The sequence below is a fragment of the Crocodylus siamensis genome, chromosome 5 (genome assembly GCF_052110815.1).
Source record: "Crocodylus siamensis isolate JL-2025a chromosome 5, ASM5211081v1, whole genome shotgun sequence".
Lineage (NCBI taxonomy): Eukaryota > Metazoa > Chordata > Crocodylia > Crocodylidae > Crocodylus > Crocodylus siamensis.
Window position 1 is genome coordinate 50,437,857 of NC_143399.1, and position 26,497 is coordinate 50,464,353.

At 46.9% G+C, this 26,497-nt stretch overlaps 1 protein-coding gene across 1 annotated transcript in view; it reads right to left on the reverse strand.

Annotated features, from left to right (window-relative positions):
• Positions 1–25,654, reverse strand: part of LOC149864081 (uncharacterized) — a 71,455-nt gene extending 45,801 nt beyond the window's left edge. Inside the window, exons 1-3 of the mRNA XM_090049748.1 lie at positions 24,888–25,654; positions 24,328–24,789; positions 21,809–22,871 (exon numbers count right to left, since the gene is read on the reverse strand). Of these exons, the coding sequence (XP_089905874.1) occupies positions 21,809–22,871; positions 24,328–24,789; positions 24,888–25,654 (2,292 nt within the window). The remainder of the gene's footprint in view (positions 1–21,808; positions 22,872–24,327; positions 24,790–24,887) is intronic.
• Between the last annotated feature and the right edge of the window lie 843 nt (positions 25,655–26,497).

Consider the following 26,497-nt stretch of genomic DNA (forward strand, 5'->3'; position numbering starts at 1 on the left):
AATGTCTTTGACTTGATGAAGAATGTCTTGCGTGTCTAACTCTATCCCAGATACACAGTTGGTCCAGTAAAAGATATCACGCTAAAAAATCCTTGCCTCTTGCATAGTTCCTGGACCATCACAGGTACACCATCACTCTAACGGTACCATGAAAAATAAGACATTTTAAATGTCCTAAGAGAAGCTCCTGGGATAACACCATAGCAGTCCTAATAAAGCTCCCTTGGTGATCTGAAAAGTTTTCTTCCTTTAAGGAACAAAACATGTCTTGGAGCATGGGTGGGCAGCTGTTTGGGGGCCATTTTCATAACTATATGATACAATCACTGGACCTGTCAAAATCCAGGACCTTGACTTTTTTTAGAGTGGAGAAACAAATCATGAGGCATATTGATTCACATGTCTTTTAAAATGTCCTGGGTAGGCTTTTGGATTCATTCATTCATTCAAGTAATATGTCAATTTTAGTGTTGCCAGATCTGAAAAATAAAAATTTCCATGGGAATCTTAATATTATTGTATATCATGAAAAAGTAATCATACATGGCCAAAATTTAAGGATATGCAAATGTAAATAAATGTTTTCTACATCTTCAATACATGATTATATTGCAACAGAACACATAGCAAATATTTTGATCATTTCACTCACCATCACTTTGTAGAACTTTATCTCAGTTGATTCCTTCCTCTATTGCTAGGCCCATGCCTTGAAGAAGCACGGTCACAAATGAAGCCATAAGCATGAGGAACAATGCTGAAGTAATTGAAGGTTGTTTAAAAATCAGATGAATTTAAACATTTACACATTTTCTTTCAAATGCAAGTTTCTGCAAATATTGGAGCTTGGAAATTTACTGTATGGTTGTTAGTTACCTAAACCTAACAACACTGTTTCTATTCCCTGTTTGAGTGACTCAACCTAACTCAGCATGTGATGTGAACTTAGAGATCAAATGTGCAGTTTTGCAGTTTGATTTCAAGCCTGAATGGGTAACTATTCAGTTTCAGGTAATCATGGTAATTAACAGGCCTGATCTTTCAAACGTTTTTGGAAGGTAGTCCAAAATATTTCCACAACACAATCGAGCTAAAATAGATAATCACTATTTTTCCCCATGACTTGCTAATCTGGACTTCTTACTTTTAGCTAAACCAGGGGTAGGCAACCCCCAGCACAGGGTGCCACTGCGGCACTCAAAGACTTTTGCTTGGCACACATGGCGGGGAAAGGGCCTGGGCTACATGGCCACAACAAGGATCAGGCCCTTTGTGACTCTCCCACCATCCACCCTGGCATGCCAACATCTTACAAATTGAAGCTGTGGGTGTCTTTGGCACTCTGCCCAAAAACATTGCCAACCCCTGATTCTAAACAAGCACTGTGTTCCCTAATGCCACACTGGAAAGTGGTGCTTTGATCAAGAATACCTAAATTAGAAAGACAAATCCTTTTAACGGTGCCCTGTTATGTCATACTGGGATGGGAGGATCGATATACAGATGTACAAGATGTAACCTGCAGAAGTACAAGTCAGTCTTGACATCCAAGTCAGATATTGTAAGATTTTCCAGGTATCTAGGTTGTAGCTGCATTGGTCTAGAGGCAAAAGGAATCAGAACTCGTGGTAGAGGTGATATCTTTTATTAGACCAATTAGATTTTTGTGAAAAAGGTCTTTAACTGCAAGTTTTCAGACATAAGCACCCTTCTTTAGGCATAGTAGAAAAGATTGTCAAAGTTCTCCTGTCTAGAAATGAAACTTCATGTTTCAGGAGCATTTCATCTTCTATTGTCTCACAGTGTTATTGACGAGAGGAGCATGATGTTAATTGAGAATGCCCATGTTATAAAGGACCATATTTCCTAACCCTAGACTGGGGTGTTGCTATATGGTGTTTACCCTCATTATAAGGGACAACACCTCATACTATTTGTATATGTAGTGTGAGGTACCTCCTCAATGCAGGATCATCTCTGACTAAACCATCCCAGCCAAGTGTCTGTCTAATTTGCTGTTGAAAATTTCCAGGAATGGAGATTCCACAATAGCTCTAAGTAGTCTGTTCCAATGCTTCATCACCCTCATATTCAGAAAGTTCTTATGATAAGGTAGTGGAGAAATGAGGTCACAGCCAGAATATGAAAAATGGCAACATTATACTTCCCTAAAAGTTGGGTGGTTGACAGGTGAAGTATATTTAGATTATGAATGAGAGAAACTTTAGCAGTACAATTGATACCACTCAGTGACCGCATCTACATGAGATGCTGACTGCAGTAGCCTGTGACTACCGTGCAGTAGCATCATGTGGGAGGAAGCATGTTGTGATGCTATGGTGCAGTAGTCACATGCTACTGCACAGTCAACATCATGAAAAAGCTACCCCATTTGTTTATACGAGTACTAAATGACTGCACAGTAGTGACTGTGCAGTAGATGGCTTGTGTAGATGCAGCCAGTAAGTCTGTTCTTATTGGGACAACATAACTGCATGGCTTTACAGATTCCCCATTCCTTCCTAACCTGAAGTGCATGCCGTAACATTGATAAAATCTCACATGGAAAATCACGCATCCCAATCAACATCCTCTTTGACAGGTATTACATGAAACTAGATCTTGTGTCCCTGACCTTGTACACTAGAAATGTTGTAATTAGAGAATTATTTGCTTTCCCAGAGGGATGGAACTGCACTGAACTTGAATGTTGGTAGTTTGAATCCTAACACTAGAACGACAGAACATAGTCTTCGTAACTGATGGCTAGGCCAGTGGAAGCCAAACATTTTAGTAGCCATGCCACAAATTAACCTCGCAGCTTCCCTGGGCGCATCCACACATGCAGGCACATGCGCTTGCAGCAACGCAAATAGGAGTGGCACAAATTTGAGCCAGGGATTTTTGCCTCAGCGCATGTGCCCAGACATGTACTTTTGTGTGAGGCAAGTTGTACCACTTGGGGCAAAATAACCCTGCCCAGTTCCTCCTGGATCTGCAGCCAGGGGGGAGCTAGAGCCTGGGGTCAGCACCTGTAGTGGCCTCAGCAATATAAAAACCTGCCCTGGCAAGCAGCTCTGGGCTACTTGCCTTCCGGAGTTTCTAAGGCCTGGCCACTTGGTATCTGGGGACACTACCCCTTGTGCCAGATGGACTGCTGAAGCAGCCCTAATTTGGAGTGGCCCCTGCCCACTGTACCCACTGCAGCAGTCTGGCAGTGGGGGCTGCTGCCTAGTTATGACCTGTTGCCACCTGTGACAGCATCCACCCCCTTGGACCTGCAGCCCCATGGCTGCATGCCTGCCAGACCTGGATGGGGTGCCCTCGCCCTGTCATCTGGGCAGCTATTGCCCAGAAGATGTGCTCCTCGTGGTGGCCCACTTTGAACTGTCAAAGCATGTCCTCTTGGCCCCAAATGGCCAAGAGGTCAACCACTTCATCTGCCCTTTGCTTTCCATAGATACAACTCTGAAGTTTGGCAAAGTAGGATGCTGCCTCATCTCATTACTTGCTCAGTATTCCTGTTGATGAAAGTTGAGAGCCACTGGACTAGGTTGTGTAGTTCTGCAAAATTGGTTTGCAAATGCTATAAAGGGACGGTTGTTGACTAAGCAGGTGGTGACATGGCAAAGCCTGAAATAATACTTTTTGATTAAGAAGGTTGGGAGCTCTCTTCACTCCTGAGGATTTTCCTGAGGGGATCCTCAGACTGGGCTGTACGAAACAATTTTGTTACTTGGGTGGGAGCCAGTTTGGTTTCCTCATTTTTTTTATTCTGAAAATGTCAAATTTCTCTCTCCATATTCTGGGAAGGGCCATCTTACTGCTTACCATGTCTAATACAATGGGTAGCCACTGCACTAGGGCAGTAACAGTAATAAGTAACAGTGGACACATCTACACATGCATTAATGTGCCATAGTTATGGTGCTTTAAATTCAGTACCTATAAGAACAGGTACTAACATAATGTGGTGTAATCGGCACTATTACGCAGTAGTGCTGGCACATATCTTTTAGGTGACACTAATGTGTAGTAGACTAATTCTATTGCACATTAGCACATTAGCATGGCTTTTGCTGTGACATGCTAAGGCACTAGTATGCTAATGTAGATGCACCCAGTGAGGTCAAACCCAGTTTCAGAGTCACTTTTTACTCAGAACATGCCAAGTTTCAAGGAAAAAAACTGTTAAAAATGAGGACTTTGACAGAATGAGGGCAATTTGAGTTCATACTGAAAGGCCAGGCACCCTACTGCAAATTCACAGTATTTCTCCCTTTGTTAGAAATGTTTTATGGGTTTGCTTTAGGGCATGACAGTGCTAAATGCATGTGGGACACAGGATTGCAGGTTTTATATACATTTCAGAATAGAAACTAATGTTGTAGTTTATTTAGGTCTTTTTGTTTTGGTTTTGATCGGTTGGTTGGTTTGTTGGGGTTTTTTGGTTTTTGTTTGTTTTTGTTTGATTGTTGTTGCTTTTTACAAAAATCTTTTTGCCCTTTCTGCCATTAACTGCCTAGGAGATAACCGCCCCCCACCCCAAACAGAATCAGTACTCTGGATCTTTCCCCTTTCCTCTTTCAGATCAATTAATGCAGTAACAGAACTCATTGCTTGGTCACATTATTTCAGGCTGTTCAAGATTCTGCTGTCTCTTCTCGCCTCTATTCAGAAGCAGCATTACTCTTTAAATACACTGTAAGCTAGTTCAGCCCAACAATTATTTCCAGCTAAAAAACCCCACTCAGCAGACAGTGACCATATTTTATAAGCATGTTTAAAATGATGGTTTCTACAGTGAACCCAGTCATATTTCTGCTAAGGTAAACTCCAGAAGTAGCTAAATCTCCCTAATGAGTAATTGTCATCAGCATAATATACTCAGTATATTCGGTAGTATAATGTAAAGAAAATACAGTCCTTAACCACATCATGAAGTTGCATATTTCTCTCTTAGGGACTCTTTTGGGAATTCTGCTACCAAGTTGGAGAATGTTTGTGGTAACAGAGCCACTACTATGCTCCTTTTAGTTTTCATATTCTTGTCCCCAATCTGTCCTGTCCCCATTTGCAGGTTGCTGTGACATGAGACATGGACTGAAAGCTAAGGCAGTGCAAAATGGAACCAGGTGTCCCTGAGCAGGCAGAGGGGCTTGGTGTGAAGGCTGGGTCTGTGTGCCAGATGTGACATAATTAGTGTGGGAAGCTGATCTGAGCCTCAGCATTTCTCCCCCACTGAGGGTCTTGGCCTTAGGACAGACAGAGTAAAGAAAAACCACTGAGGGATGTCAGCTGGGATCCTATGTTGAGGGAGGAGGTACTGAGAACCACTGATCAAAGCAGCGTGCTGGATGAGTGGGAAGACAAGGGACACTAGGTTCATATTCTACCCTGAGAAAAACAGAGAGGACTGGTTATTTCATTAATTAATATCTACAATGGCAGAGAGAGGGAGAGTGCTTTAAATCAGAAATACACTGAGAGCACAATGAAGCACAGACAAAAATGCAGCCCAAGCTTAGCACTCATCTATTTTATTAATTAGTCCAAGGAAGGAAAATGTGAATTAATCATGGATACATTCAGTTTTGTTCAGGAAATTCTTTCTTTTCCTACTACTTTAGGGCAAGGCATGGTGCCCATATAAAGCAAATTCTCTGTCTTAAAGCAAGGCAAAATCAGCAAAGCTATGACACTGTATTACATTCTAAGTGTATCTAAATCTATCTCAACCATACAGTTGGTTCAATAAAAAATATCACCCACAACAATCCTTGCATCAAAACTGAGTGAAGTATAAAGGATAAAGAAGGAAAAGGGAATTTTCATTTGGGCAAAAATAAGTGGTAAGAAAATGGCCCCCCAAAATATGTTCATGCACCTGACTCTTTCAAAGAAGCATCTCTAAGAGAAAGAACGAAAAATCAGCCTTGGTGGAATGATTGGAGGAAGTAAAAACAAACAGGCTGTGAATGGTGTTTTGTAAAGGGAAGAGATTTGGAAAGGTTTATGCTTGTGTGCTTCAGGGAACATGCAGACTGGTAAGAATCAGACATAGAAAGTCCAGGTGACATGCAACGTTTTCCCTACATGCACTTTCTGTTTACATGCTCCTTATTCATGACTTGCAATACCCCTTGCCATTCCATCTCTGATGCCCTTAGTTGCTTTTCCAGTACAGTCATGACCTGCAGCTCCTGGGCCTCTCCTGAGATGGGGCAGAACTGAAGTGCTCATGGATGGATAGAAACACTTTAAGTAGTTTGGGTCCCAACTTTAGGTTGGGGGAAGAGAGGGCTTAAAGGGTTTATAAAACCTTGTATAAAATGGGTTCATGAGTTAAAAAAAATGTTTTTTTTAAGATTCCCCTGCTATGTTTGGAGGCCCACTTAAAACTAATGCATAAGAATATGAAAATAAAATTGAACAGTTTATTCAGTAAATAAACCACCAAGTCAAGTCAGAGTCACCAAACCTAGTTCCTGAATTTTGTAATTGTACCTCTTGTGCTATTCTGCCTCTCTCAGCTTCCTTTCGTTGAGTGTTTTTTCTTCTTATCTTATCTCTATATGAAATGTAAACCTGAGATTTTTTTTACAACTACCTAATGGTTTCAGATGCCCAGTTAATAAGATTTGGGTGTTCAAGTTCTTCAACCCTATACTCTTAGGGCTTTTGTCTGTTGATAAAGAGGCTATGTGGATGCTGCTTGATTAATCATGAGATGATAAATGATGCATTAAGGATTCTGAAATCTGTCAGTATTGATAACAATGATTTAAGACAAACAAGAAGCTTTATATTATGTGACTGTCATCTTAACAATATCCCATTAGTTACAGCTTAGCTAGGACTACCATAATCACTACTTTGCTGACACGGGACACATTCAGATCTCTGGCTGCTTGAGGTAAAAGGATTCTGCATTAATCCACAGTCTCTGGAAGGCCACAAGATGTATATATATATACTATTGACTTGTGAAATGGAACACCCAGCTGGCTTTCTCATAAAAACCAAGGAGTTAAGTAAGCCTTCCAAAGAGTCATCAAGGGAATACAACCACAAGGTGCATTACCTGTGTATTTGACAACATTGGGACAATATTTATGGTTGCCATCACAGTAGGTCCAATGGGAGTGGAAGGAAGCATCCTGAGATCTGATGGAATTTCCTTTTCTCCCAACCCACCCGCAAATTCAGGGATAGAAACAGTCTTCAAAAGGCAAAGTCCTGGGATCATAATGAAAAGGGCTGTGGCCTCAGAATACTTCACAAGAGAATTCAAACATGGTCTAGATTATAACATTTCTCTGAGTGCTTCTTTCTATGCTTTCAAAGTATCAGTCTCCAACTAAACACACCACTGAAGAGAAAAATCTGTCTGGAAAATAATACAACTTTCTGTTCCTCCCTGCCTTGCAATTACTGTTACTTTTTGCTTGCTATTTCCTTTTGGACAGGTGTTCCAAAGTCATAATCCATGCTGTGTCATGCGGGACCAAGGCAGCCTCCATTCTACAGCAGTTGGGGTCAAGGGCAGAGGTAGACTGTAATGGCTAAAAACTAGTAGGTAAAGAACAGCCCAGGTAGGGGGGAGAAAGAGGCTGAATCTGGCATGTTGGCACACTGAAACATACCGGCTAGGGACAGACATTACACATAAATCAGTTAGTGACCAGAAATTGGTTTAAACCTGTAGCAGAACAGATGTTCAGTGCACATAAACCAGTTTGAAAACAGCTGAAACTGGTTTGTGATAAACCTGATTGAATGTAGTATCAGACTTAACTGATTTGGCTCAAACCTGTTTATGCAATGCCTGTCCCAGACCCCTTGCTGGTTTAAGTTAAATCAGAGTCCCCCAGCATCCCTGCATGCCCTCTGGGCTTGGCTCTCTGCTCCATAGCAGGGGCTAGCCCCTCCCCTCTGCTCCCTGGCTGGAGCTCAGCACAAACTTGCAGGCACAGCAGGGTCTGTTGGCTTCCTGTGCTCCCCCCGCCCGCTTTAGCAGAGATCCCTTCCTCCTCTCTGCTACAGCAGGGACTGTAGCCAGTATCTGGTATGCTAGCTAATGCTGAGAAGTGCCTGTGTATGTCTCTCTCTCCAGTGTCACTGGGATAGGCAGACAGAACAGTGCAGGCCCCTCCCAGCTAATCAACAGGTCAGCCTGTAAGCTGTTTAAGAAGTTTGAAGTAAGGTGAAGAGAGACTGTTGTTTTGCTAATCAGGTGATAAAGACTGTTATCAGCCCCCCCTCGCCTGTCAGTTTGCTGCAGACAATATGACAAAGCAGGGAGGGAGATTGAAAAGCTCTGTATCATCAACAGATGCATGCACTGTACACCCCCCTTGCCTCAGAGTGTTATCCTGGGGCTGGGGGTGGCAACACTCCTGCCCCTTGAGCAGCCACTGGGAAAAAGCCTGGGACCATGCAGACAGACCTACCTAATGAGAGTCCTGCTGGGGCCTGGCCATGTCCCCCTCAGATCAGCTCCCTGCAGAAGGGAAGGGAGGGCTGCTCTAGCGCCCCCTGGCTTCTAGCCTGAACCGCTCTGTGCTTGTGCCTGAATTTCCTCAGTCCAGAGAGAATGCCTGTCCAGTTTGAAACCAGTTCAGCAAGTCAGGTAAAATAACCTGCAAAGATTGAATCAATTCAGGCTCAGGCTTTTTGAATGTCTGTCCCTAGCCGCCAAATCCACACCAAACTGACACTCTCCTATGCTGTGGGACATAGGTAATAGGTTCAGAGCCTGTCTAGAGGAGCTGAAGGAGAGGCATGTTATCAATAATTTATTGGTAAAATCAACAGAGGAAGGAGGCCTGATTCAAACCCAGATGAAGACAATGGGAGCCTTTCCACCAACTTCTCCAAGTTTTGGATCAAGTTCTTATATTCACACCAGGTATAACTTAATCGAATTTGTTCATCAGAAACTCAGTCCCATCACTAAGGCTGGTTGAAAAATATTACCATTATTTTCAACAAGAAATGTTTGTGGTTTTCTTGTTTTCTGAAAAAAAGTAATGAAAAACTAGACAACTTCTGTTCTCAATAATAAAAATTGGTTTTAAAATGGCCTTAAATGTACATTCTGGTTTTGGTTCAAAAACTAAAAATATTCATCAAAAATAGTTTTCCATGTTGGGGTATTCTTTGAAAACTATAACATTTCAATGCAACTAGAAACTCTATAAACATGTGCATCTAAGTAAAAATTTTGTTTTCACTGAAAAAAAAATCTCAGTGCAAAAAATCTGATCCCCTCTAGAAACCAACTTATTTTCCCCTTTGGGAGAAATCCACTCACCTCTTCTCATCAGCAATGCTGCACCTTGATGAAGGGGCATATTTAATCAATATAGGGCATGTCCACATGTGACACTATGTTGCTGTAGCAACATGCTACAGCAATGTAGCATCCATGAGTGTCTACTTGTGATGTGCCCATAGTTCCCTGGATGTGAATGTATTTCCTTCACAGCTTCTCACATCCCTAGAGAGCAGAAGGGGATAATTTGGCCTGTCTAGTAGTCAACTTGGCCTGTTGAAGCCATACTTTTCATAGGAATATAGTAACTGGAATTGTTAGATACAAATCATGGGGCATCCATGTCAATAGGTGGTTTCTGATGGTGAGCAGCATTCTGTTCCTCAGAGAAAGGTATAAGAATCTCTTCTATAGATATTGGATAATCTATCCTCAGAAAAGTATTTGCCCTCTTCCTGACTCCTGTTACCATCAGGTTTCATACCCCTTAATTCCCTTAGACTTAAGTATTACCACCCTGGATTCTAATATCCATAAAAATCATCTGGTCTTTCTCTGAACTTTACTAAGTTCTCAGCCTCAACAACATCCTATGGCAATGAATGTAATTGTCTAATTATAGCTTGTGTGAAAAAAAGTATTTTCTTTATAGCAACACAGAAGCTCAACCTTTTAATTTCATTTAATGACTCCTTGTGTTTTGTGTTCTGTCAGTTTATCACTTGCAGGATGTGACATAGCCTGACAGTCCTTCTGATTTGTGCCCTACTGGCAGGCTATTACAAAGGCACTGCTATCCGCACAGGTGGACTTTCACAGAAATTCTTTATTTGCAACAGACTATTTGAATTTGGGTTGTACAGGTACTATGTTCAAATTTTATAATCTATTCATACTAGCCTCTTTGGGTGTGTCCCCAAGAGCGTGCATGTGCGTTTCCCTGGGGACAAACAGCAGCAGCACGTAGTTGTGCTGCTACTACTTGTTCCTGGGGAATGCACTTGCATGTGCACTCTGGCACAAGGCAAATTGCTCTGGGTGGTGTAAGGGAAGTTGGGGCTAGCACCTGGGCTGGCCCCAACAGCCTTCCTTGGGGTCCTGAGGGCCTCCCGGGGCTGCAGAGGCAGTGATCTGGGCATGCGGAGCCTGGTCAGCAGCTGGAGTGAGGCTCTGGCTGTCCAGACTCTGGTTTTGGGTGGCACACGCTAAAGCCACATGCACCACTCTGCCTTTTTTTGAGCACCTTTTTTTTAGATACCAGGATTTCCTGGTAGTTAATTTTGGCTCTGTGCTGCAAATATGCAGCACAGCGAACCTTTTGACATGTGTGGCGCAGCACCTTTGGGGGTGCTCGCCACTTGAGGGCTTTCACAGGCTTTGAGGGGAGCCTGCTTTGGAGGAGCAGCAGGGGAAACCTCCCCCAGGAACTATTTTAAGGGGGAAGGTGTGTGGTAGGGCACTGTTGGTGCCTGCCACTTTAAGAGCAGAGACAAGCAGCCAGCAGGTGCTTGAGTGCTGTGGCCATTTTAGACCTCTAGCCACCTATAGAAAGAGAGCAGTTTGCTGCTGGCAGGCTAAGCAGTATGCAGCATCCTGGAGGTAAGGGAAGGAGCTGTAGGGGATGGTTTGGAGGCTCCTGGTCCTGGGCATGACTTAAAACTGCACCCTGCTAGGGGTGGGTGGCCTGGTGGGGCTCCCAGTGGTGCAGGAGCCCCCAGGAAATGCCAGGCCGGTTATCACCCCTGTGAAAGGTGGGTAGGGGTGCCTTAACCCCAGCTCTCACCTTGGGTGGGGTCATATAACATTGGAAGTAGCTGGGGGGCCAGGCATGGCAATGGCCACCTGAGCCCACTAGGGAGGGAAGCCCTGGGGCCCCAGTGAGGGGGGCAGTGTGAGATGTGGGGCCCCAGTATTGTCAGAGTGTACAGAGTTGCCCTGGGAAGGGGCCAGGGCAAGCTTAGACCCAGTTGGGTAACTGGCTGCCACTACCCTAGTGAGGGTTGTGGGAGAGGCCCAAAAGATGGTACGTCTGCCACCCAAGGTATGAGCTAGCTGAAGTCTATGGCCTAAGGGGCCCGCTCCAAGCAGGAGCAAGGCAGTACATGTTTTCAAGGTATGAAAGAAACTGTGTGAGAGGTCCTAGTGAGAGGAGGGTGGTATGAATGTGTGTTTGTGACTGAGGCCTGACAATGAGGCCTAAGCGTGGTCTGGCTGTAAGCCAGGAGCACTGTCATCTGGATGCCATCTGTGAGGCTTGGGCTGCAGTGTAGGGGAGGAATAGAGCTGCAGATAGTGCCCCCTACATCTGGGCAAGAATGGGCAGCCTCCTGCCTTAATTAACAACAGGGTGAGGCCCAAAGGCAGGTGCGGAAACTAGCACTGTGGCTAGTCGGGGACCCCCACTTTGCCACAATGTACCACATGTGTTTTGCAGAGCTTCGAAAGCCCTTGAGGTGCTGCAAATGGCAAGTTCCTGCTCATCTGGACTCGCCCTTTGAGCCTTACTGACCAAATGGCTAGTGATTCTGGGTTTCTTTTGTTTTGGGACCCAACCCTGACATGCCTTGTTAGGGGCCTGACTTTCAGGAAGTCGTATCAACTTATCTTCTAAACAGTGAACCTTCCAGGTATCTCAAGTTGGGCAAAAAATGGCAGCACCCAAAGTCACTTCTGAACTATGAGGTAATATTTGTTACCTCAGTTATTAAGAGAACAAATGAAACAAAGTTAACTTCAGTTGCAAATGAATAACAATACTAACTAGGCATGTTCAAACTTACTTTGCCTAATTTTGGCATCTAGTGTCGAACATTTGCAATTAAAGACCTTTATTCCCTGTGGAATTTGCCTTCCACTTAGGATATATATTCAGATAATTGAATTGCCACTATTTTATTCATTAACTGCACTGCATTTTTATTGCTTTCACAAGGTGCATAAAAATGTAGTTTACCATGGGTCCATTATTTACAGTCTTCAATGAAGTATAGTGGCTGAGTTTGAGATGAAGAACAACTATCTTGAGCTTTTATTACATGGCCTCTTTAGGTCAAAGTACAGGAGTTTAGTAAGAATGAATATTTATAACATAGATAACTGCACAAATTTCAATATAGTATTCCTAAGCATTCCCTTACTGCTGTTTTTTTTGTCTATGGAAACTAATCTGTTGCTATATAGCAAGACTGTCCAAGTGGTGGCTTGAGGGCTGTGTGCAGCTTGTGCGCTCCTGCCCAGCCACCACTGCCAGCCTGGAGCTGAGGATGAGGCCACAGTATGTGGTGCAATGCAACTGGGAAGATGGAGAGGGAGAGGAGCGGTAGGAGCATGGCAGGCAGCCTGGGGGAGCCACTGCTTATGTTGGTGAAGCTCTTATGGCATGTTACCCCTGCTAGTGTAACCTGCAGGGTGTGTGGCCTCTAGCCCCTTAGAAGTTGCACAGCCCTGTTAAACTGTAGAACATTCAAATGATCTAACTTATAATTGCAAACTACTGGATAGTACATCTATATGCAACCGTGAAGGTAATTATGTTGTAAGCCACTGGGTGTGTCTATGCAAGCATTACATCTGGGAGCAGTTTACTTGCCAGCTGGGGGCTTGCTACTAGATGCCCCACCCATGGATCAGGGCAGGGGCCTGAGACCTGCCCTACCCCTGGAGCTCTTTCCAAGCCCTGTGCCTGGATTGCCCAGCTGGGGTGTGGGGCTGGGACAGTTCTTAGCACCCACTCCACAATTGCCGGGCAGGGTCTGGAAGGCTTGTTCCCTGCTCAGCTCAATGATAATGGAACTGGGTGGGGAACAGGCTGGTGCTGCAGCTGCACAGGGTTAAGTGAAAGCCATGGTTTGAAGACTTGGGGAAGAAATGGTTTTGGGGAATGGGGGAGGACTGGTGATCCCTGTGGGGCTAAGTGAAGAACAATGTGTGTCTGCACATGTAGCTGGAGAGGAGGTGGTGTGAGATGGCAGTGGATGAGGTTGGTGGTTTAGGGACTGTTGAGGTTAAAGGGATGGTCATGGTGGTAATGAATGTGTGGGCATGGGACAGTTGGGATATAAGGTGCTGAGTGTGGGATTACTGTACCCAGCCAATAGGCTACTGGCCTAGCCCCAAATTGAACACCCAAAGGCTGGTCAGGGCTGGACTCTGGTGCTTATTAGAGACAGCACTGAAGTCCAGGGTACACAGAGCTGGTGCAGGCTGAAGGGACACTCAACTCAAATGAACCCCAGGAACTGTAGAGGGAATACTCCTGGGGTGTAACTGGATTTAAGCACCCACCTGCGTGCAGACACTTTCCGTCCACAAAGCATGTAGCCCTTCCATCCAACACTCGCACCAAACCTCCTGCTCCCAACCTCATCCCATCTCACTATGTCCCCAATCATTACAATAGATACTGCATCTGTACACATTTTCATTTATAACTCTGAATACATGCCATAGGCAAAATGATGCATGTGGGGTGTACATGGCGGGGGGGGGGGTACTAGAAGGGGCAGCGGCAGGCTGGTAGCGTTGTGTGCAGTTACAAACCGAGGCTGCACCCTTGCATCAGAGTCATTCTTAGGACCAGCCTTGGCATTACAGGAAGTTCTAGAAAGGGAGGATCCTTCAATATCCTCCATCCCAGGCAGAACTGGCTCCAACACAAGGGTTTCCTCAGTCTCAAAAGAAGGGCAGTAATCAGTACATGAGTGCTGACACTTAAAAGGGAAGGTTAAGGACGTGGAGAAAACCCCCTGATTGACTCTTGCACAGGTGTGCAGGACTTATAATGAAGTAGGGCTGAGGCCTGAGGAGCTGTTCCATTTCCAGGGACTCTATCTTTTTGTCCTTACTGAGGCTAAATCATGTCCTCTACAATGAGGGGGAGAAAAAAGTGTGGGAGTTCATACTGGAGCCAGGAAACTCAAGGAGTGTCGGTTTGTCTGAAGTCTGAACCCAGCAGCTGGTCAGGAGGTTGTGTTCCCTGCCTTTCACAACCATGTGGTCACAAGGCAAGTAGGAGACGACAAGGAAGAACAGATGTCTGGACTCCCACATCTACTGCTTGTTGGCAAGGTAAGGCTACTGGGACAAGTGTGAGTGCAGGGAAGGTACTGGAGGTAATTGTGCTGCCTGGGCCACGGGCACCAGGGACCCTAAAGACTTTGGGAACAGCTTAGAGCAACTGCAGACCGCCTACTGCTTCTTTCCCATGGAGATCAGCACAAGGTAGTGCTGACATAATCAGAATTATGTGCTATTTAGTTAGTAGCGTATTTTATGCAACTTTGCCTGGGGATGATGTTGCATAAAACAGGTCTCCCCTAGTCCTGTCCCTTCCCCACCCAACCACACGCCCTGACCAACCACAGAGGCTCCAGTACAGAGAGATCACGTAGAGGGGCTTTCAAAGGGAGAGTCAGAGAGAAATGACAATGCTTAAGCTCAGCCTGTCTCCTCTTCCCCTATCTACTGCTTTCATGATCTTTGCACTTTAGGAGTGCCAGTTTTAAATCCCTATCCTTGCTCCAGCAAAATTCGCAGTGAAAAGAACTTGCCTTGAAGTCACTGGAAGGTGTGCTGGTAGGAAGACTCAGTTAGAACTATGGAAACAACCCTATATTGAACCTGGAGAAAGTATATCTCTAAGTTCATTTCCCCATTGCATTAGAGCTTCCACTCCTTCAGGTGAAGGAACTGTAAAACAGACAGCATTATCCACAAAGGGATAACGTTGGTACAAGGGGATTCTCTGGTTGATATACAGCTGGCATGATGAATCTACATAGTTTCTTTCCCAACTTCTGATATAGGGGATTTTGGTCTGAGCACTTTCATGATGCAGCTATTCTCATAGGTGACTGTGGCAGGCAAGATTCTTTGAGCAGATGTGAGATCTTTTATTAGACCAACTGAGTAGTTGGAAAAAAATTCTTGGCAAGTTTTCAGGCACAGTCACCCTTCTTCAGGTATGGGGAGTCTCTGCTGTTTTGAGGCTCCAAGAAATTAAAGACACTTTTAGCCCTACGTGACTAGAGATAGTACAGTACCCACCCCTTAGCCAAGCAGCTTTCCCAGTCCTTAAGATATCTCCCAGATAGGAAGTGATACAAGGATGGTTTAAGATCATTTATACCTTCCTAATTCCTACTCTGAGCTGAATGGAAATAAGACCTCAACCTGCCATCAACAGCAAAGGACAGTGAAAGAACTATGTTGGTTCATTGCATTCTTCAGTGAATATATCAGTTTGAAACATGGGGATTGCTAATTCTCTCTTCCACTGAACCGAGAAGCTGCAAAGTCTTAGCTCTGTGTATATAGGAAGCCTTACCATAGTTTGCCTTGTGTTTACAATATTGTAAAAGAGGGTTCTGCTCCTGTGTGGTGATTTCCATAATCTAATCCTGTTTATAGGAAACATTGCTTTAGCTGCTCATGGCTTTCAGGAAAAGAGACAAATAAAAAGTTTAACAATCCATTTGTAGCAGCTTTAATACTTTTAATGCAAAGCAAAGAATATGTCTTGAATCTGTACTGTGAAAATAAAATCATGATGGCTCCCCATGAGTGGATCCAGAGTGGGGGCAACAAGATGCAACATTCCTTCAACTGTGCGGGGCCTGCATTTCAGTAATGTAGGTGGTGAACGGAGGGAAACCTCCCCTTTCCTTGCTGTCTAATCTGATGTGCAGTGAGCTTGCAGTTCACCAGCTGATCTCAGCACAGACTCTGGCTAGAGCCACTGCTTTCAAGTGGTTTGCACATTCAGCCACAGGCTGGAGAGGAGGGGGTACAGTGGCTCCACCCCCCACTTGTTGAATTCAGTGGCAGGGGCAAAGAGGAAGTAAACAGCAGCATTCAGCCCCTGGGTACTAGAACTATGTGAGAATTTTTTTCTGTGGCCTAATCCAGTATATATATCTGGTCTGCAGGTTTGACCCCATATACAAGCCTTGCACATGGATCCAATTGTAGCAATTAACACTGCCACCGTTTCCCCCACCACAAAATTTCCAGACTTCTGTTGAAACCTGCAGACAAGGTGAGACAGCTTTGCATACCACAGGTTGAGCACCACTGGCATAGAGTGATGGATCTTTATATTTGTACCTCCAAATATAGAGTGGCTGAAACACTGGGACTTGAACCATAGACATCTGGATCTAAAAGTATGTGCTACTATTGTTTGAACAGAGGAGCCTGAACCTGTATCCACAACAGATTTCTCATCTCTGGACTGGGCACAAAAGGGAGGGGAGTGGGGCTCACCAGGCCATTATAGTCCTTATGAAAAGGTATCACAAATACATTATCAAACCTTCAATGGTTTGATACAGTACCCTGGTATGAAATGAAGTGTGTGTTCCTAGGTTATGTAGAGTCTGACATATTTAAAGCTCAAATATTCATACCAGTTCCTCTCTCAGGAGGTGTGTGCACTACAGTTGGTGGAGGAGTGCTGGCAGTATATCAAGTTAGACTCTATACTTGTAGCAATGAGTGTAGCCTACCTGAGACTCTGGCTACTTAGTTGGTTGCCCTGTGCTGCTGTAGTTCTCCTGCTCTTGGTATCTGAACTAGCTAAATTAATGCTATATCAAGTACACTTACCTCTTCTGTCATTATACCTCAAATTCCAGGGTAAATGCAGCCTCAGTGTTGTGGGGGTTGAGGATCAGGTGCTGAGAGTCTGTGCTTGAGCCCTGAGGGATGAACTGCAATCTCTGCTTTTGAGGGTATGATATGCTGAGAGGGCTGGAGATACGACTGCAGTCTCCCAAGTTCAGAGGATGCTGAGGGTAAAAAAGAAAGAAGAGTCTTAGAACTTAACAAAACTAGATTTCAGTATCAAATTTTTAAATGCCAGTTAGCCAGTAACAATGGATTCTTTGTTGGCTTGGCTCAAAATGGAAATAGGCCCATAAGAAAAACTAGTTAACAGTCTGCCCTTCACAGATGAGGAAAACATATTTTCGAAAAGCACTGTTGTCTTTCAAGCTTTTCCACTGAAACCCCTTTGCTCCCTACCCACCACTTACCCTTTAGGAAAAAAAAAAAAAGTAGAGGCCCAAGTACTTTCTCTGTGCCTAGTGGATGAATATCTTGACAACCCATCTTCTAGGGGAACTAACACACAAAAAACCTAAGAAATGCATGGCAGCATCTTTGTTACAGAGGGTTTAACTCTAGAGAGTAGTAGCAAAAATTTGTAATCCTCTCCCTTCTTTAATCTAGCAACCAAGCTCATGCTGAATTTTTGCTCCTCTGTTAAGGAGGGTTCAGAAGAACCAGGCTCTTATTCCCGTTGAGTTTGCAAAGGGTGTCAACCTAGACCTTTTGGGAAGAGACTTATCTTTGCATGTGCTTTGGATGAAATCTTGTCATGTCACCCACAGTCCAAAATAGCAGCTGGAAAAATCGTTATCGGATAAAATGGCTAACCTGCAGAGGTTGATTGGTTCGGCATGTGTGGTCCAGGAAACCATCCCTCATGCAAAACAAAACTCATATGGTGGCATGAACTATGTCTTCTTAAAAGCATGCCAGGGCATCCCAGGTCATTGTAATGTGCCCGCTCTTGCCACATCCTCTTTTTCCTATTGCCTGATGCTATGAGCAGTTATTGCCTATCAATGTCTACCTTACCATCTGGGAGAATGCTGTTACTGAGGCTTCATTGGGAGGGAGGAAACTAAAAAGAAACAACTAAACTGGCTTGTGCTCTCAAAATATGTAGTCCCTTCCTTATCCCCTTGAGAAAAAATAAATCCAAACCCCATAGCTTTAAAAGGGAAGAATGATTCCCCATTAGCATGGACTCAAGTTCAGGGGGCACTTTCATAATTTCATAGCGTTTAAGGGACCACATTTCTGGTTCCTCCCCCTGCCTTCAAAGTCAGCTCCAGTAGTTGTTAGTGTAGCCATGTGTTGTTTCTAATTGTGTACTCCAATGCTAACAGACCTACAGCTTTTTCTAGCCCAGACTGCTGTCCCCTGAAATCTGATATCCTTGCTGCCACCAGTTCAGCCCTGCTTGGATGCTGAAGTGTAGAGAAGATACCAGAGATTTATTTTTTCTTTAGCCCCACACTACACTCTCTAGATCTGCTCTGAGTAAGGTTAAGTGACCCACTGGTGCAATCCTCAGTGTCCTGTCTACATAAGGGCTCCTATTTCTTGCTATCACTGGTGGAAGTGTCAGCTGTGGAGAGTGAAGCGTAGCTTTCTTTTCTGCTCTTCTCCAGCTTGGGAAAAGTCTGTCCTGTAAGCAGACTCTTGCCCTGCCCTCAGACATGCAAACGCAACTCCAGATGATATCAATAGCTGACATGCCCTTGTTCCCATCAGTTCGACTCAGACTTTTAAACAAGTTCAAAGCAGGCATTCTTTCTCCCTCTCTCATTCCCTCTCTGTACATTTGTGGTTTTATGTTGTTCAGGTCAGATGCTTACTTAGTGACCAGTTTAGATGAATCTTTGTCTCCAGTCCTCAAGAAATGTCCCTCATCCACTTTCTAAGACAGTAATGGAATGGCAGAAAGAGATCATCCAGGGCATATTAAACCTACTTCAACTTTCTTTTGTTGTTTTCCCAAAAGATGGACTTCCAGTGCCTCCAAGAGCCTCTGTTGTCAGTGCCTGGCATTAGAAAGAGTCCCAGAATGCCCAGTCAGGTCCATAACAGAGGCCATGTCTACAAGAGATGCCGACTGAGCTGTAGCCCATAACATCTGCACAGTAGCGTCATGTGGCAGGAACCATGATATGATGCCATTGTGCAGTAGTCATAAGCTCCTTCTTAGTCAGCATCATGTAAAAGCTGTTCCTTGGCATGACTGTGTAGTAAATCTGTGTTGACTTTGGCTACTGTGCAGTCATTTAGCACTTGTTTATATGCAGTCAGCATCTTGTGTAGACATGGCCAGAGTGTAGAAGAGTTTGTGCCTTTCCCAGTGCTGTCTTGGGAGCAATAGTCTTTTGGTTCTAGAGGTAATACCAGATTACTCCTGTGTCCTTACACAACCTGGTCATCAAGTGAAGCACAGGTCCTGCCATAAAAAACTGCAGCTGTGTGGTTTGGCTAGTATATCTTGATTTTTGTAGCAAGGATCTGCTGATTCCTTCACAGTGGCCTTGCACGACTCTGACAGCCAATCAGCTGATTTTCCTAGTTCCCATCTGCATTCTTTGTGTTTGATTTCAGAGCCCTATTTTGAACTGAGACACATTCTAAATGAATTGTTGGTCGCTATCCTGTATTGGTTCACCAATAGAAGGAAATCCCTTCTCTGGTCTTCAGCTACCTAGCCATTGAGTTCCACGTGAAGAGAATATTTCTGGCAGTGATTTTCAAATGTTTCTGGACATGGTTAATTCAATGCTGCCACATAATCAGCAGATGATATGCCTGGTCAATAGCCAGGGATCCAAAGCCTATTGAAGCCCCATTGACATTAATGTGGTTTGTATCAGACTCAGAGGGTGTGTCTACATGAGATGCTTTGCTGCACGGTAAACTAATCTACTGCACAGTAAAGCATCACCATCTACATGTGTGTACCATTTACTATGAAATAAATTAGTCTGTTGTGCAGTTAGCTACTACCCAGTTCACGTATAGGTGCTGATAAGGGAGCAAATTTGTTCCTGGTCAGCCCCAACGCCAGGGGGTCACAGGAACTGGGGAACTCCCCTGGTTCTGGCACTGCTCAGCTCCTGGCTCCTTTTAGAAGCTGGGAGCTGAGCAGTACTGGGTAACTCTCGGCTTCCCCCGGTCCTGGCATTGATCAGCTCCTGGCCCCCCACAGGAGCCTGGAGCTGAGCAGAGTCAGGACTGGGGAGCTCTCTGCTTCCCCATGCCCAGCTGGGACTGGCTGGGAGCTTTTTTTTTTTTTTTTTTTTTTTTTTTTTTTTTTTTTTATTAAAATCATTTTATTAGAAAAAGCTGTCACTATGAAACACATTAATAAAAAAACTTCAAGTAAACAAAACGCACCTGAGGTTTCACAAAGTTAATACAAAATCACTTTTACAAAATTTCCTAACATTCACAGAAGAAATAAAATTACTTGTGAAATCCTGAAAACCCATTTAGAAATCATTTAACTTGTTTCTTATATAATTGCAAGTTCCTTCACCCACTCTTGGAGCCCCTTATCCATTTTATCAGAGGGGAAAAAAACAAAAACAGGCACTATTAAACACATTGTGGAACCAGAATCCCACCTTATTACATAATATTCACATATTCAATGTCGCAAACGACCTGCTGAAGGCCCCCCCGCCACCCTTGCTGGCAAATATGCTGTCCCTTAAACTATCCTATGCCTACGCGGGGCTGAAACAACCCTCTGAAGTCCAGCCCTTCCCAGGGCGTTGTATCCCCTCCTTGCGTTCTCTGCTTTCCTCTTCCTCTATAGAAGTACAACTCGTGCATAGCTAATTGCAGACACTCTACCATTGAAAAGCACGAGCCCTTTAGTGCTAGGAGGGAACGCACTTTCCAAATTGCTACTTTAATACATGTGACAAGCACCCTCACACCCCATGACCCATCCGTCCCCTCTGTCAAACCATAGAGCACGTTTTCACTCGTGATCCCCGTTGCCTTCCCTGTCTCCTTCAAAAAAACCCCTGCCCTCCCCCACACCTTCTGTGCATAAAAACAACCCCACAAAACGTGCGCCACGGACTCAGGTTCATCACAAAGTTCTCTTGGGCACTTGGGGGACCGTGTGAGTCCCCATCGATATAGTACTTGTCGCACTGGCAGTGCGTTTCTCACGGCCCTCCAGGTCAGCTCCTCGTGCTCCCCTTTCCATTCCTTCCCCACCAACCCTCTCCACACCCTGCTGACCTTGTCCGTGCTCAACTCTCCGACATCAGCCATTCTCTGCTTCCCCCTGAGGAACTTGAGGACTTTCCTGGCATCCACCAGTCCTTCCATCCCTAACCCTGCCAAGCCTTCCCTGGCGACAAAGGATCCAAGGCGTGCGTAAGGGAGTGACATCCGCCAAGCCCACGCCCCCCGCCACCCGCTCCCAAACAGTCCCAGCCTCTGTAGGAGCCTTCCCCCCCAGAAAACGCAAAGGTTAGAAACCGGTCCCGCTGCGCCCCTCGCTTCCCTCACGACCATCTTCAGAAAGTGCACATAAACAAAAACCTCTATATTCGGGAGAGCCCATCCCCCCAAGCCCTCTTCCTTATATAACTCTGTCCTGGCCACCTTCTCTGTCTTCCCCCCCCAAAAGAAGAGGCACAAAGCCCGCTGGACCCGCCGGGCCTGTAGCCAGGACGGGGGGTACGCCATCGCCGTGTACAAGATCTTTGGCAACAGGCACTGTTTGATCACTTGCACCTTTCCCCTTGAGGATAAATGCCGGGTGCTCCACAACCCCACCGTCTGGTTGACTCTCGTCTCTAACACTTCCCAAGCCCTCTTCCCTTTTCCATGGGTATCCATCCACACGCCCAGGATTTTCAGTTCCTCCCTTTCCACCCTCAATCCAAATTTCCCCAAATCCCCCCAGTTCCCCACCGCCAGGACTACGCTCTTGTCTGTGTTCACTCTCGCTCCAGATACCTCCCCAAACTCGGTAGCGTGCTTCACCACTCTTTCTAAGGACACCTCGTCCCTCACCACGCATGTCACGTCGTCCATGTACAGGAGGACTTTTAATTCCCCGCCCCTCGGCACTCGAACCCCGCTGATCTCCCTATCGCTTCTAATTCGTTGTGTCAGCGGCTCAATGGCACAAACAAAGAGCCCCGGCGACAGCGGGCACCCTTGCCTCACCCCCGAATCCACTGCAAAGGCTTCTCCCAGGAAGCCCCTCACCAGCACCCTGCTCGTTGCCCTCCCGTAGAGCGCCCGCAGCCACCCCACAAATTCCCCCGGCATCCCCATGCCTGCCAGAACCCCAAACAGAAACTCGTGCCCGATGCTGTCGTACGCCTTTTGCAGGTCCAGACTCGCCACTATCGTGTTCCACTTCCGGTCGGTAATGTACGACAGCGTATCCCGGAGCAGCCAGTGTGCGTGTGTCGTCCGCCGCCCCCCTACCACGCACATTTGTTCCCCGCCCAGCACCTGCGGTAACACCTCCCCCATCCTTGTCGCTAGGATCTTGGAAAATAATTTATAATCCGAATTCAGCAGGGTGATGGGTCTCCAGTTCTTAATGTCTTCCCGTCCCCCTTTCTTATAGATCAAGACCACGACTCCCTGGGCAAAGCCCTCCCCTACCTGACCCCGATCCATAATTTCCTTAAACAGGGCCAACAGGTCCCCCTTCACTAATTCCCAAAACTTCCCATAAAATTCCACCGGGATACCATCGCCTCCCGGGGTCTTCTTTAAAGGCATTGTCCTCAAGACCCCCAGCATCTCGGTTTCGGTCAATTCCTTTATCAGCCCCTGTCTCCCGTCTTCTCCCACTTTGGCTTCCAAAATCCCCACCAGCCCCTCCAGGTCTTCTCGCCTCCCCGCTTTCCTACGAAACAAATCTCCGTAGAACCTAGTCACCTCCCGCAATACCCCATCCACGGCCTCTACCCTCCCTCCCTCGGCCGTGCGGACCGCCCCCATCACCCGCTTCTTCCTTCTCACCCGCAAGGCGAAAAACTTGCCCCATTCCTCTCCCTCCTCCACCCACTCCGCCTTGGCCAGGAACATCCGCTCCTGCATCCTGGTCCGGAACCAATTTTTCACTCCCTCCCTCGCCCTTTCCCATTCTCCCTGTACCGCTGCCCCCTTCTTCCGCTCTTCCCACAACCTTTGAACTTCCCCTTGTAAACGCACTAAATCCTTCTTCCTCTGCCACGCCCGCTTCCTCCCCACCGCAGTGAACCACTCTCGCACGCGTTGCTTGATTTCTGCCCACCAGTCCCACCGTGTTGGAAAAAGGGGCTGTAAGGATTGCCACTGGCGATACGCCCTTTGAAAGGCCATGCATTCCTCTGGGTCGTCCAGTAAGGACACATTTAATTTCCAGACCCCTCTGCCCTGTTTCAGCCCCTGCCCGATGCCCACTTCCACCCACAGCACGCGGTGGTCCAAGAAGCTGACATCTATCAGTCGCTTGCCACGGATTGCCAGTCCCTCCGACACCAGCACAAAATCAATTCTCGATTGGCCCCGCCCACCGGGATCCACTCTAGTAAAGACTCCTGTCCCTGCCCAAATATCCTGGAGCCCCTCATCTTGAATCCACCCTCGCAACCACTTCCCTGTACTATCCATCCCGACTCTCTCCCCAACCCCTACCCGCCCACCCTCTTCAAGTATGCAATTGAAATCCCCCATCACGATCCGCGGCCCTCCACCCCCCACACACATCCCCATTTTGCGGAAGAAACGCACCCTCTCCGTTCTCTCGGCCGGGGCGTAGACGTTGTACAACGTCACCTCCACACCCTCCACCTCAACCACTGCCTTTTGCAGTCGCCCTTCTTCCAGGACCTGCTGCCCTTTGATTTTCAAACCCCGCTCCCTCATCAAGAACCCTACTCCTGCCGCTCGATTTTCGTTTGAGCCCCCCCACCACGACGGTCCCACCTCCCAGCGCTTCTCCAGATAGCCATAATTTCTCCCCCAGGGGATCCCACACTCCTGTAGGCCTAACACCTGTGCGTCCAGACCTTGTAAGGTGCTATACATTGACTCCCATCTCTGCCTCCCATATACACTTCTTACATTTAAGGATGCTATAGTCAACGCCATCATGGCTATTTTTCAGGCAAAGCCTACCTCGTTAAACATCTGATCCGCTACTGGGATCTGAGCTGTCTTCCCCCACTTTCCGCATCCCCGTGGCCCTAGCCAGATGTTCGATAGCAGTCGGGCTGAGGTAGCCACAAACATCCGCCCTCCCAGACTCCTCAACCTCTCGTCACTCCACCAGCAGTTTCCCGCTCTTCCCCTTGTCTCCTTTCTGTGCAGTCCCTTCTGTCCCCCGTACTGTTCCCCCTTCCTCCTCTAGTCTCTTTTTCATAGGTTTAACCCTCCGCTTCTTCTTTCTTTTTACAGGGGAGGGTTCTTTCCCCTTCTCCCCAGACAGGTCCAAGTCCATGGTTGCCGAATCCGATTCGTGTGCCCCTTCTCCCGCTGCCTCGCTCTGCTCCTCCTCCATGTGTTCCTCTCCTCCCGACTCCAAAAGCTGGTCAGCCGCCTCGATCACGTCGTGTCTCTGCTCCGCTTCCGGTGTTTCCTCCACTAGGAAGGTGTCTACATCCGGGTTGGTGGACTCCGCCTCCTCTGGCTTTTCTTGATCCCTCTCCTCTGCTGCGTAGGCCTCTCGGGCTTTGTTCGCGTAGGACCGGGGGCACTGGCGCTGCAGGTGCCCCTCACCTCCACAAACGGTACATTTCAGTTCCTCTTTACAGGCTTGTGCCCGGTGCCCCCTGCCACCACACCGGTAGCAGACTGTCAGGCTACAGAAGGCAGCCAGGTGCCCCGCCAAGCCACACCTGCTACACAGTTTCGGCTGGCGTGATAAGTCACGTATCCGCGGTAGGGCCCTATGGACACGACAGAGGGCAAGTGTCTCACCCCGCCGGGGTGTCTGGGGTCTTCATCCAGGAGGACTCTGGCTCTCCATGCCCCGGTCCAGATTTGCCACTGATCCAGGACCCGCTGAATATCAAGGATCTTTTCGACCCGCCCCTCCAGCCACCTTCTGACATCTGTATGCTCTAGGTCATCTGTATACATTTTAAAATATAAAACTCTCTCCCGTGCCTTCTGGCCTGCTTCAAAATGCAGACCCCGTAAGTCCTCCTTGTCTGCTACTTCTGCGTAGCGGGCCCAGAAGGCAGCGTACGCCTCTCGCCTCCAAAAGGTGATATTCCAGTGGCGGAAGTTATCAAAAGCCACCACGCAACTTAAATCTTTAGGGTTCACATGCAACTCTTCAAAAAGCACCCTTGTCATAAAGTCTGCTCTCAACATAGTTGTTTCTCCTTTGACCCCTTCTGGAGTCAAAGTGGCCTTGACCCGCAGCTTCAGCGTTCTTCGGGGGTCTCCTTCTTCCCACAAACAATAGGAAGGTTCCGGGCCCTTCCGGGCAGCTTTACTGCTCTCTGCAGAGCTCCGCCTCCCTTCCGGCAGTGGGACCGCCCCCTCTCTAGAATCTTCCTGCCCAGCAACATTCCCACTCTTCCTCTCCGACGACACAACCTTGCCTCTGCGGCCCACAGTGGACCAGTCCCCAACCACCTCCAACGCCATGCCGCCAGGACGCTCACCAGAAACGCTCTTCATTGTTGAAGCCAACAGCATCTTAGATGAAACACTTGCTGATCCATACTCTTCAAGAATCAAGGCTTGCTTCCGCGCCGCCGCCTCCAACAACCGAGCCTCTTCAGCCTGCTCCACCACCTCCATGGCTCCAGCAAGTCAGCAGTCACACCACTTCACAGCTCATAGTACCCTCCCGGCCGGAGGGAGCTCGTCAACGAGTTGACGCTGCTTTCCCGGGGGAGCTCGCCTACGTGGTCACGCTGCTTCCCCTGCCAGGTAAGTATCTGCTTCTGAGGCAGCTCCCAGCCAGCCTCTAGCTGGCCAGGGAAATCCCCATGCAGCCAGGGACTGCAGAACTACTGCGTAAGTCCTGGCCAGCCCCTGGCTGTATTGGGAAGCCCTGCTGGGCACAGAGCTTGTCCTCAAATGTATGGGGTGGGAGAGCTCTGCATCAGGAGCTGTCTCCCAGCCCCATGCACATCAGGACCCCTCGTAATGTGCATAGGGCCAAGAAACAGATACTGCTGCAACTGGTAGAGCTCTCCTGGCCCAGTGCACATCCAGTCTGGCCTCCATGCTCCCTGCTTGCCCCTGGGCTAGCACTCTTTGGGAACCTAGAGCTCCCCCTGGCTGTGGCAGGGGGCCAGAGCAGGGTAGGAGCAGCCATGGGCGACTGGTGCCTCCTAAGTCAGGCTGGGCACATGCCCTCCTAGTGGCCAGTCAGCAGGGATCTGGGTTTTCCATTTCCCATGGAAAAACAGAGAAAACCACAGATTCCCTGTTTTTTTTTCAGAGAAAATGCAGATTTCCCTTTTTAGCAGAGAAATCCACAGATTGCAGAGCGGGAAATCCCCAGCTCTATGGGAGGGGGAGGGAGAGGGAGGAGGATGGGGCCTGAGCTTCTGAGTCAGCCAAGGCTGGGCTCCGGCTCAGACTCGCCCTTCAACCCTGGATCCTAGAGGTAAGTGGAGCTTGGGGGCTGGGGAA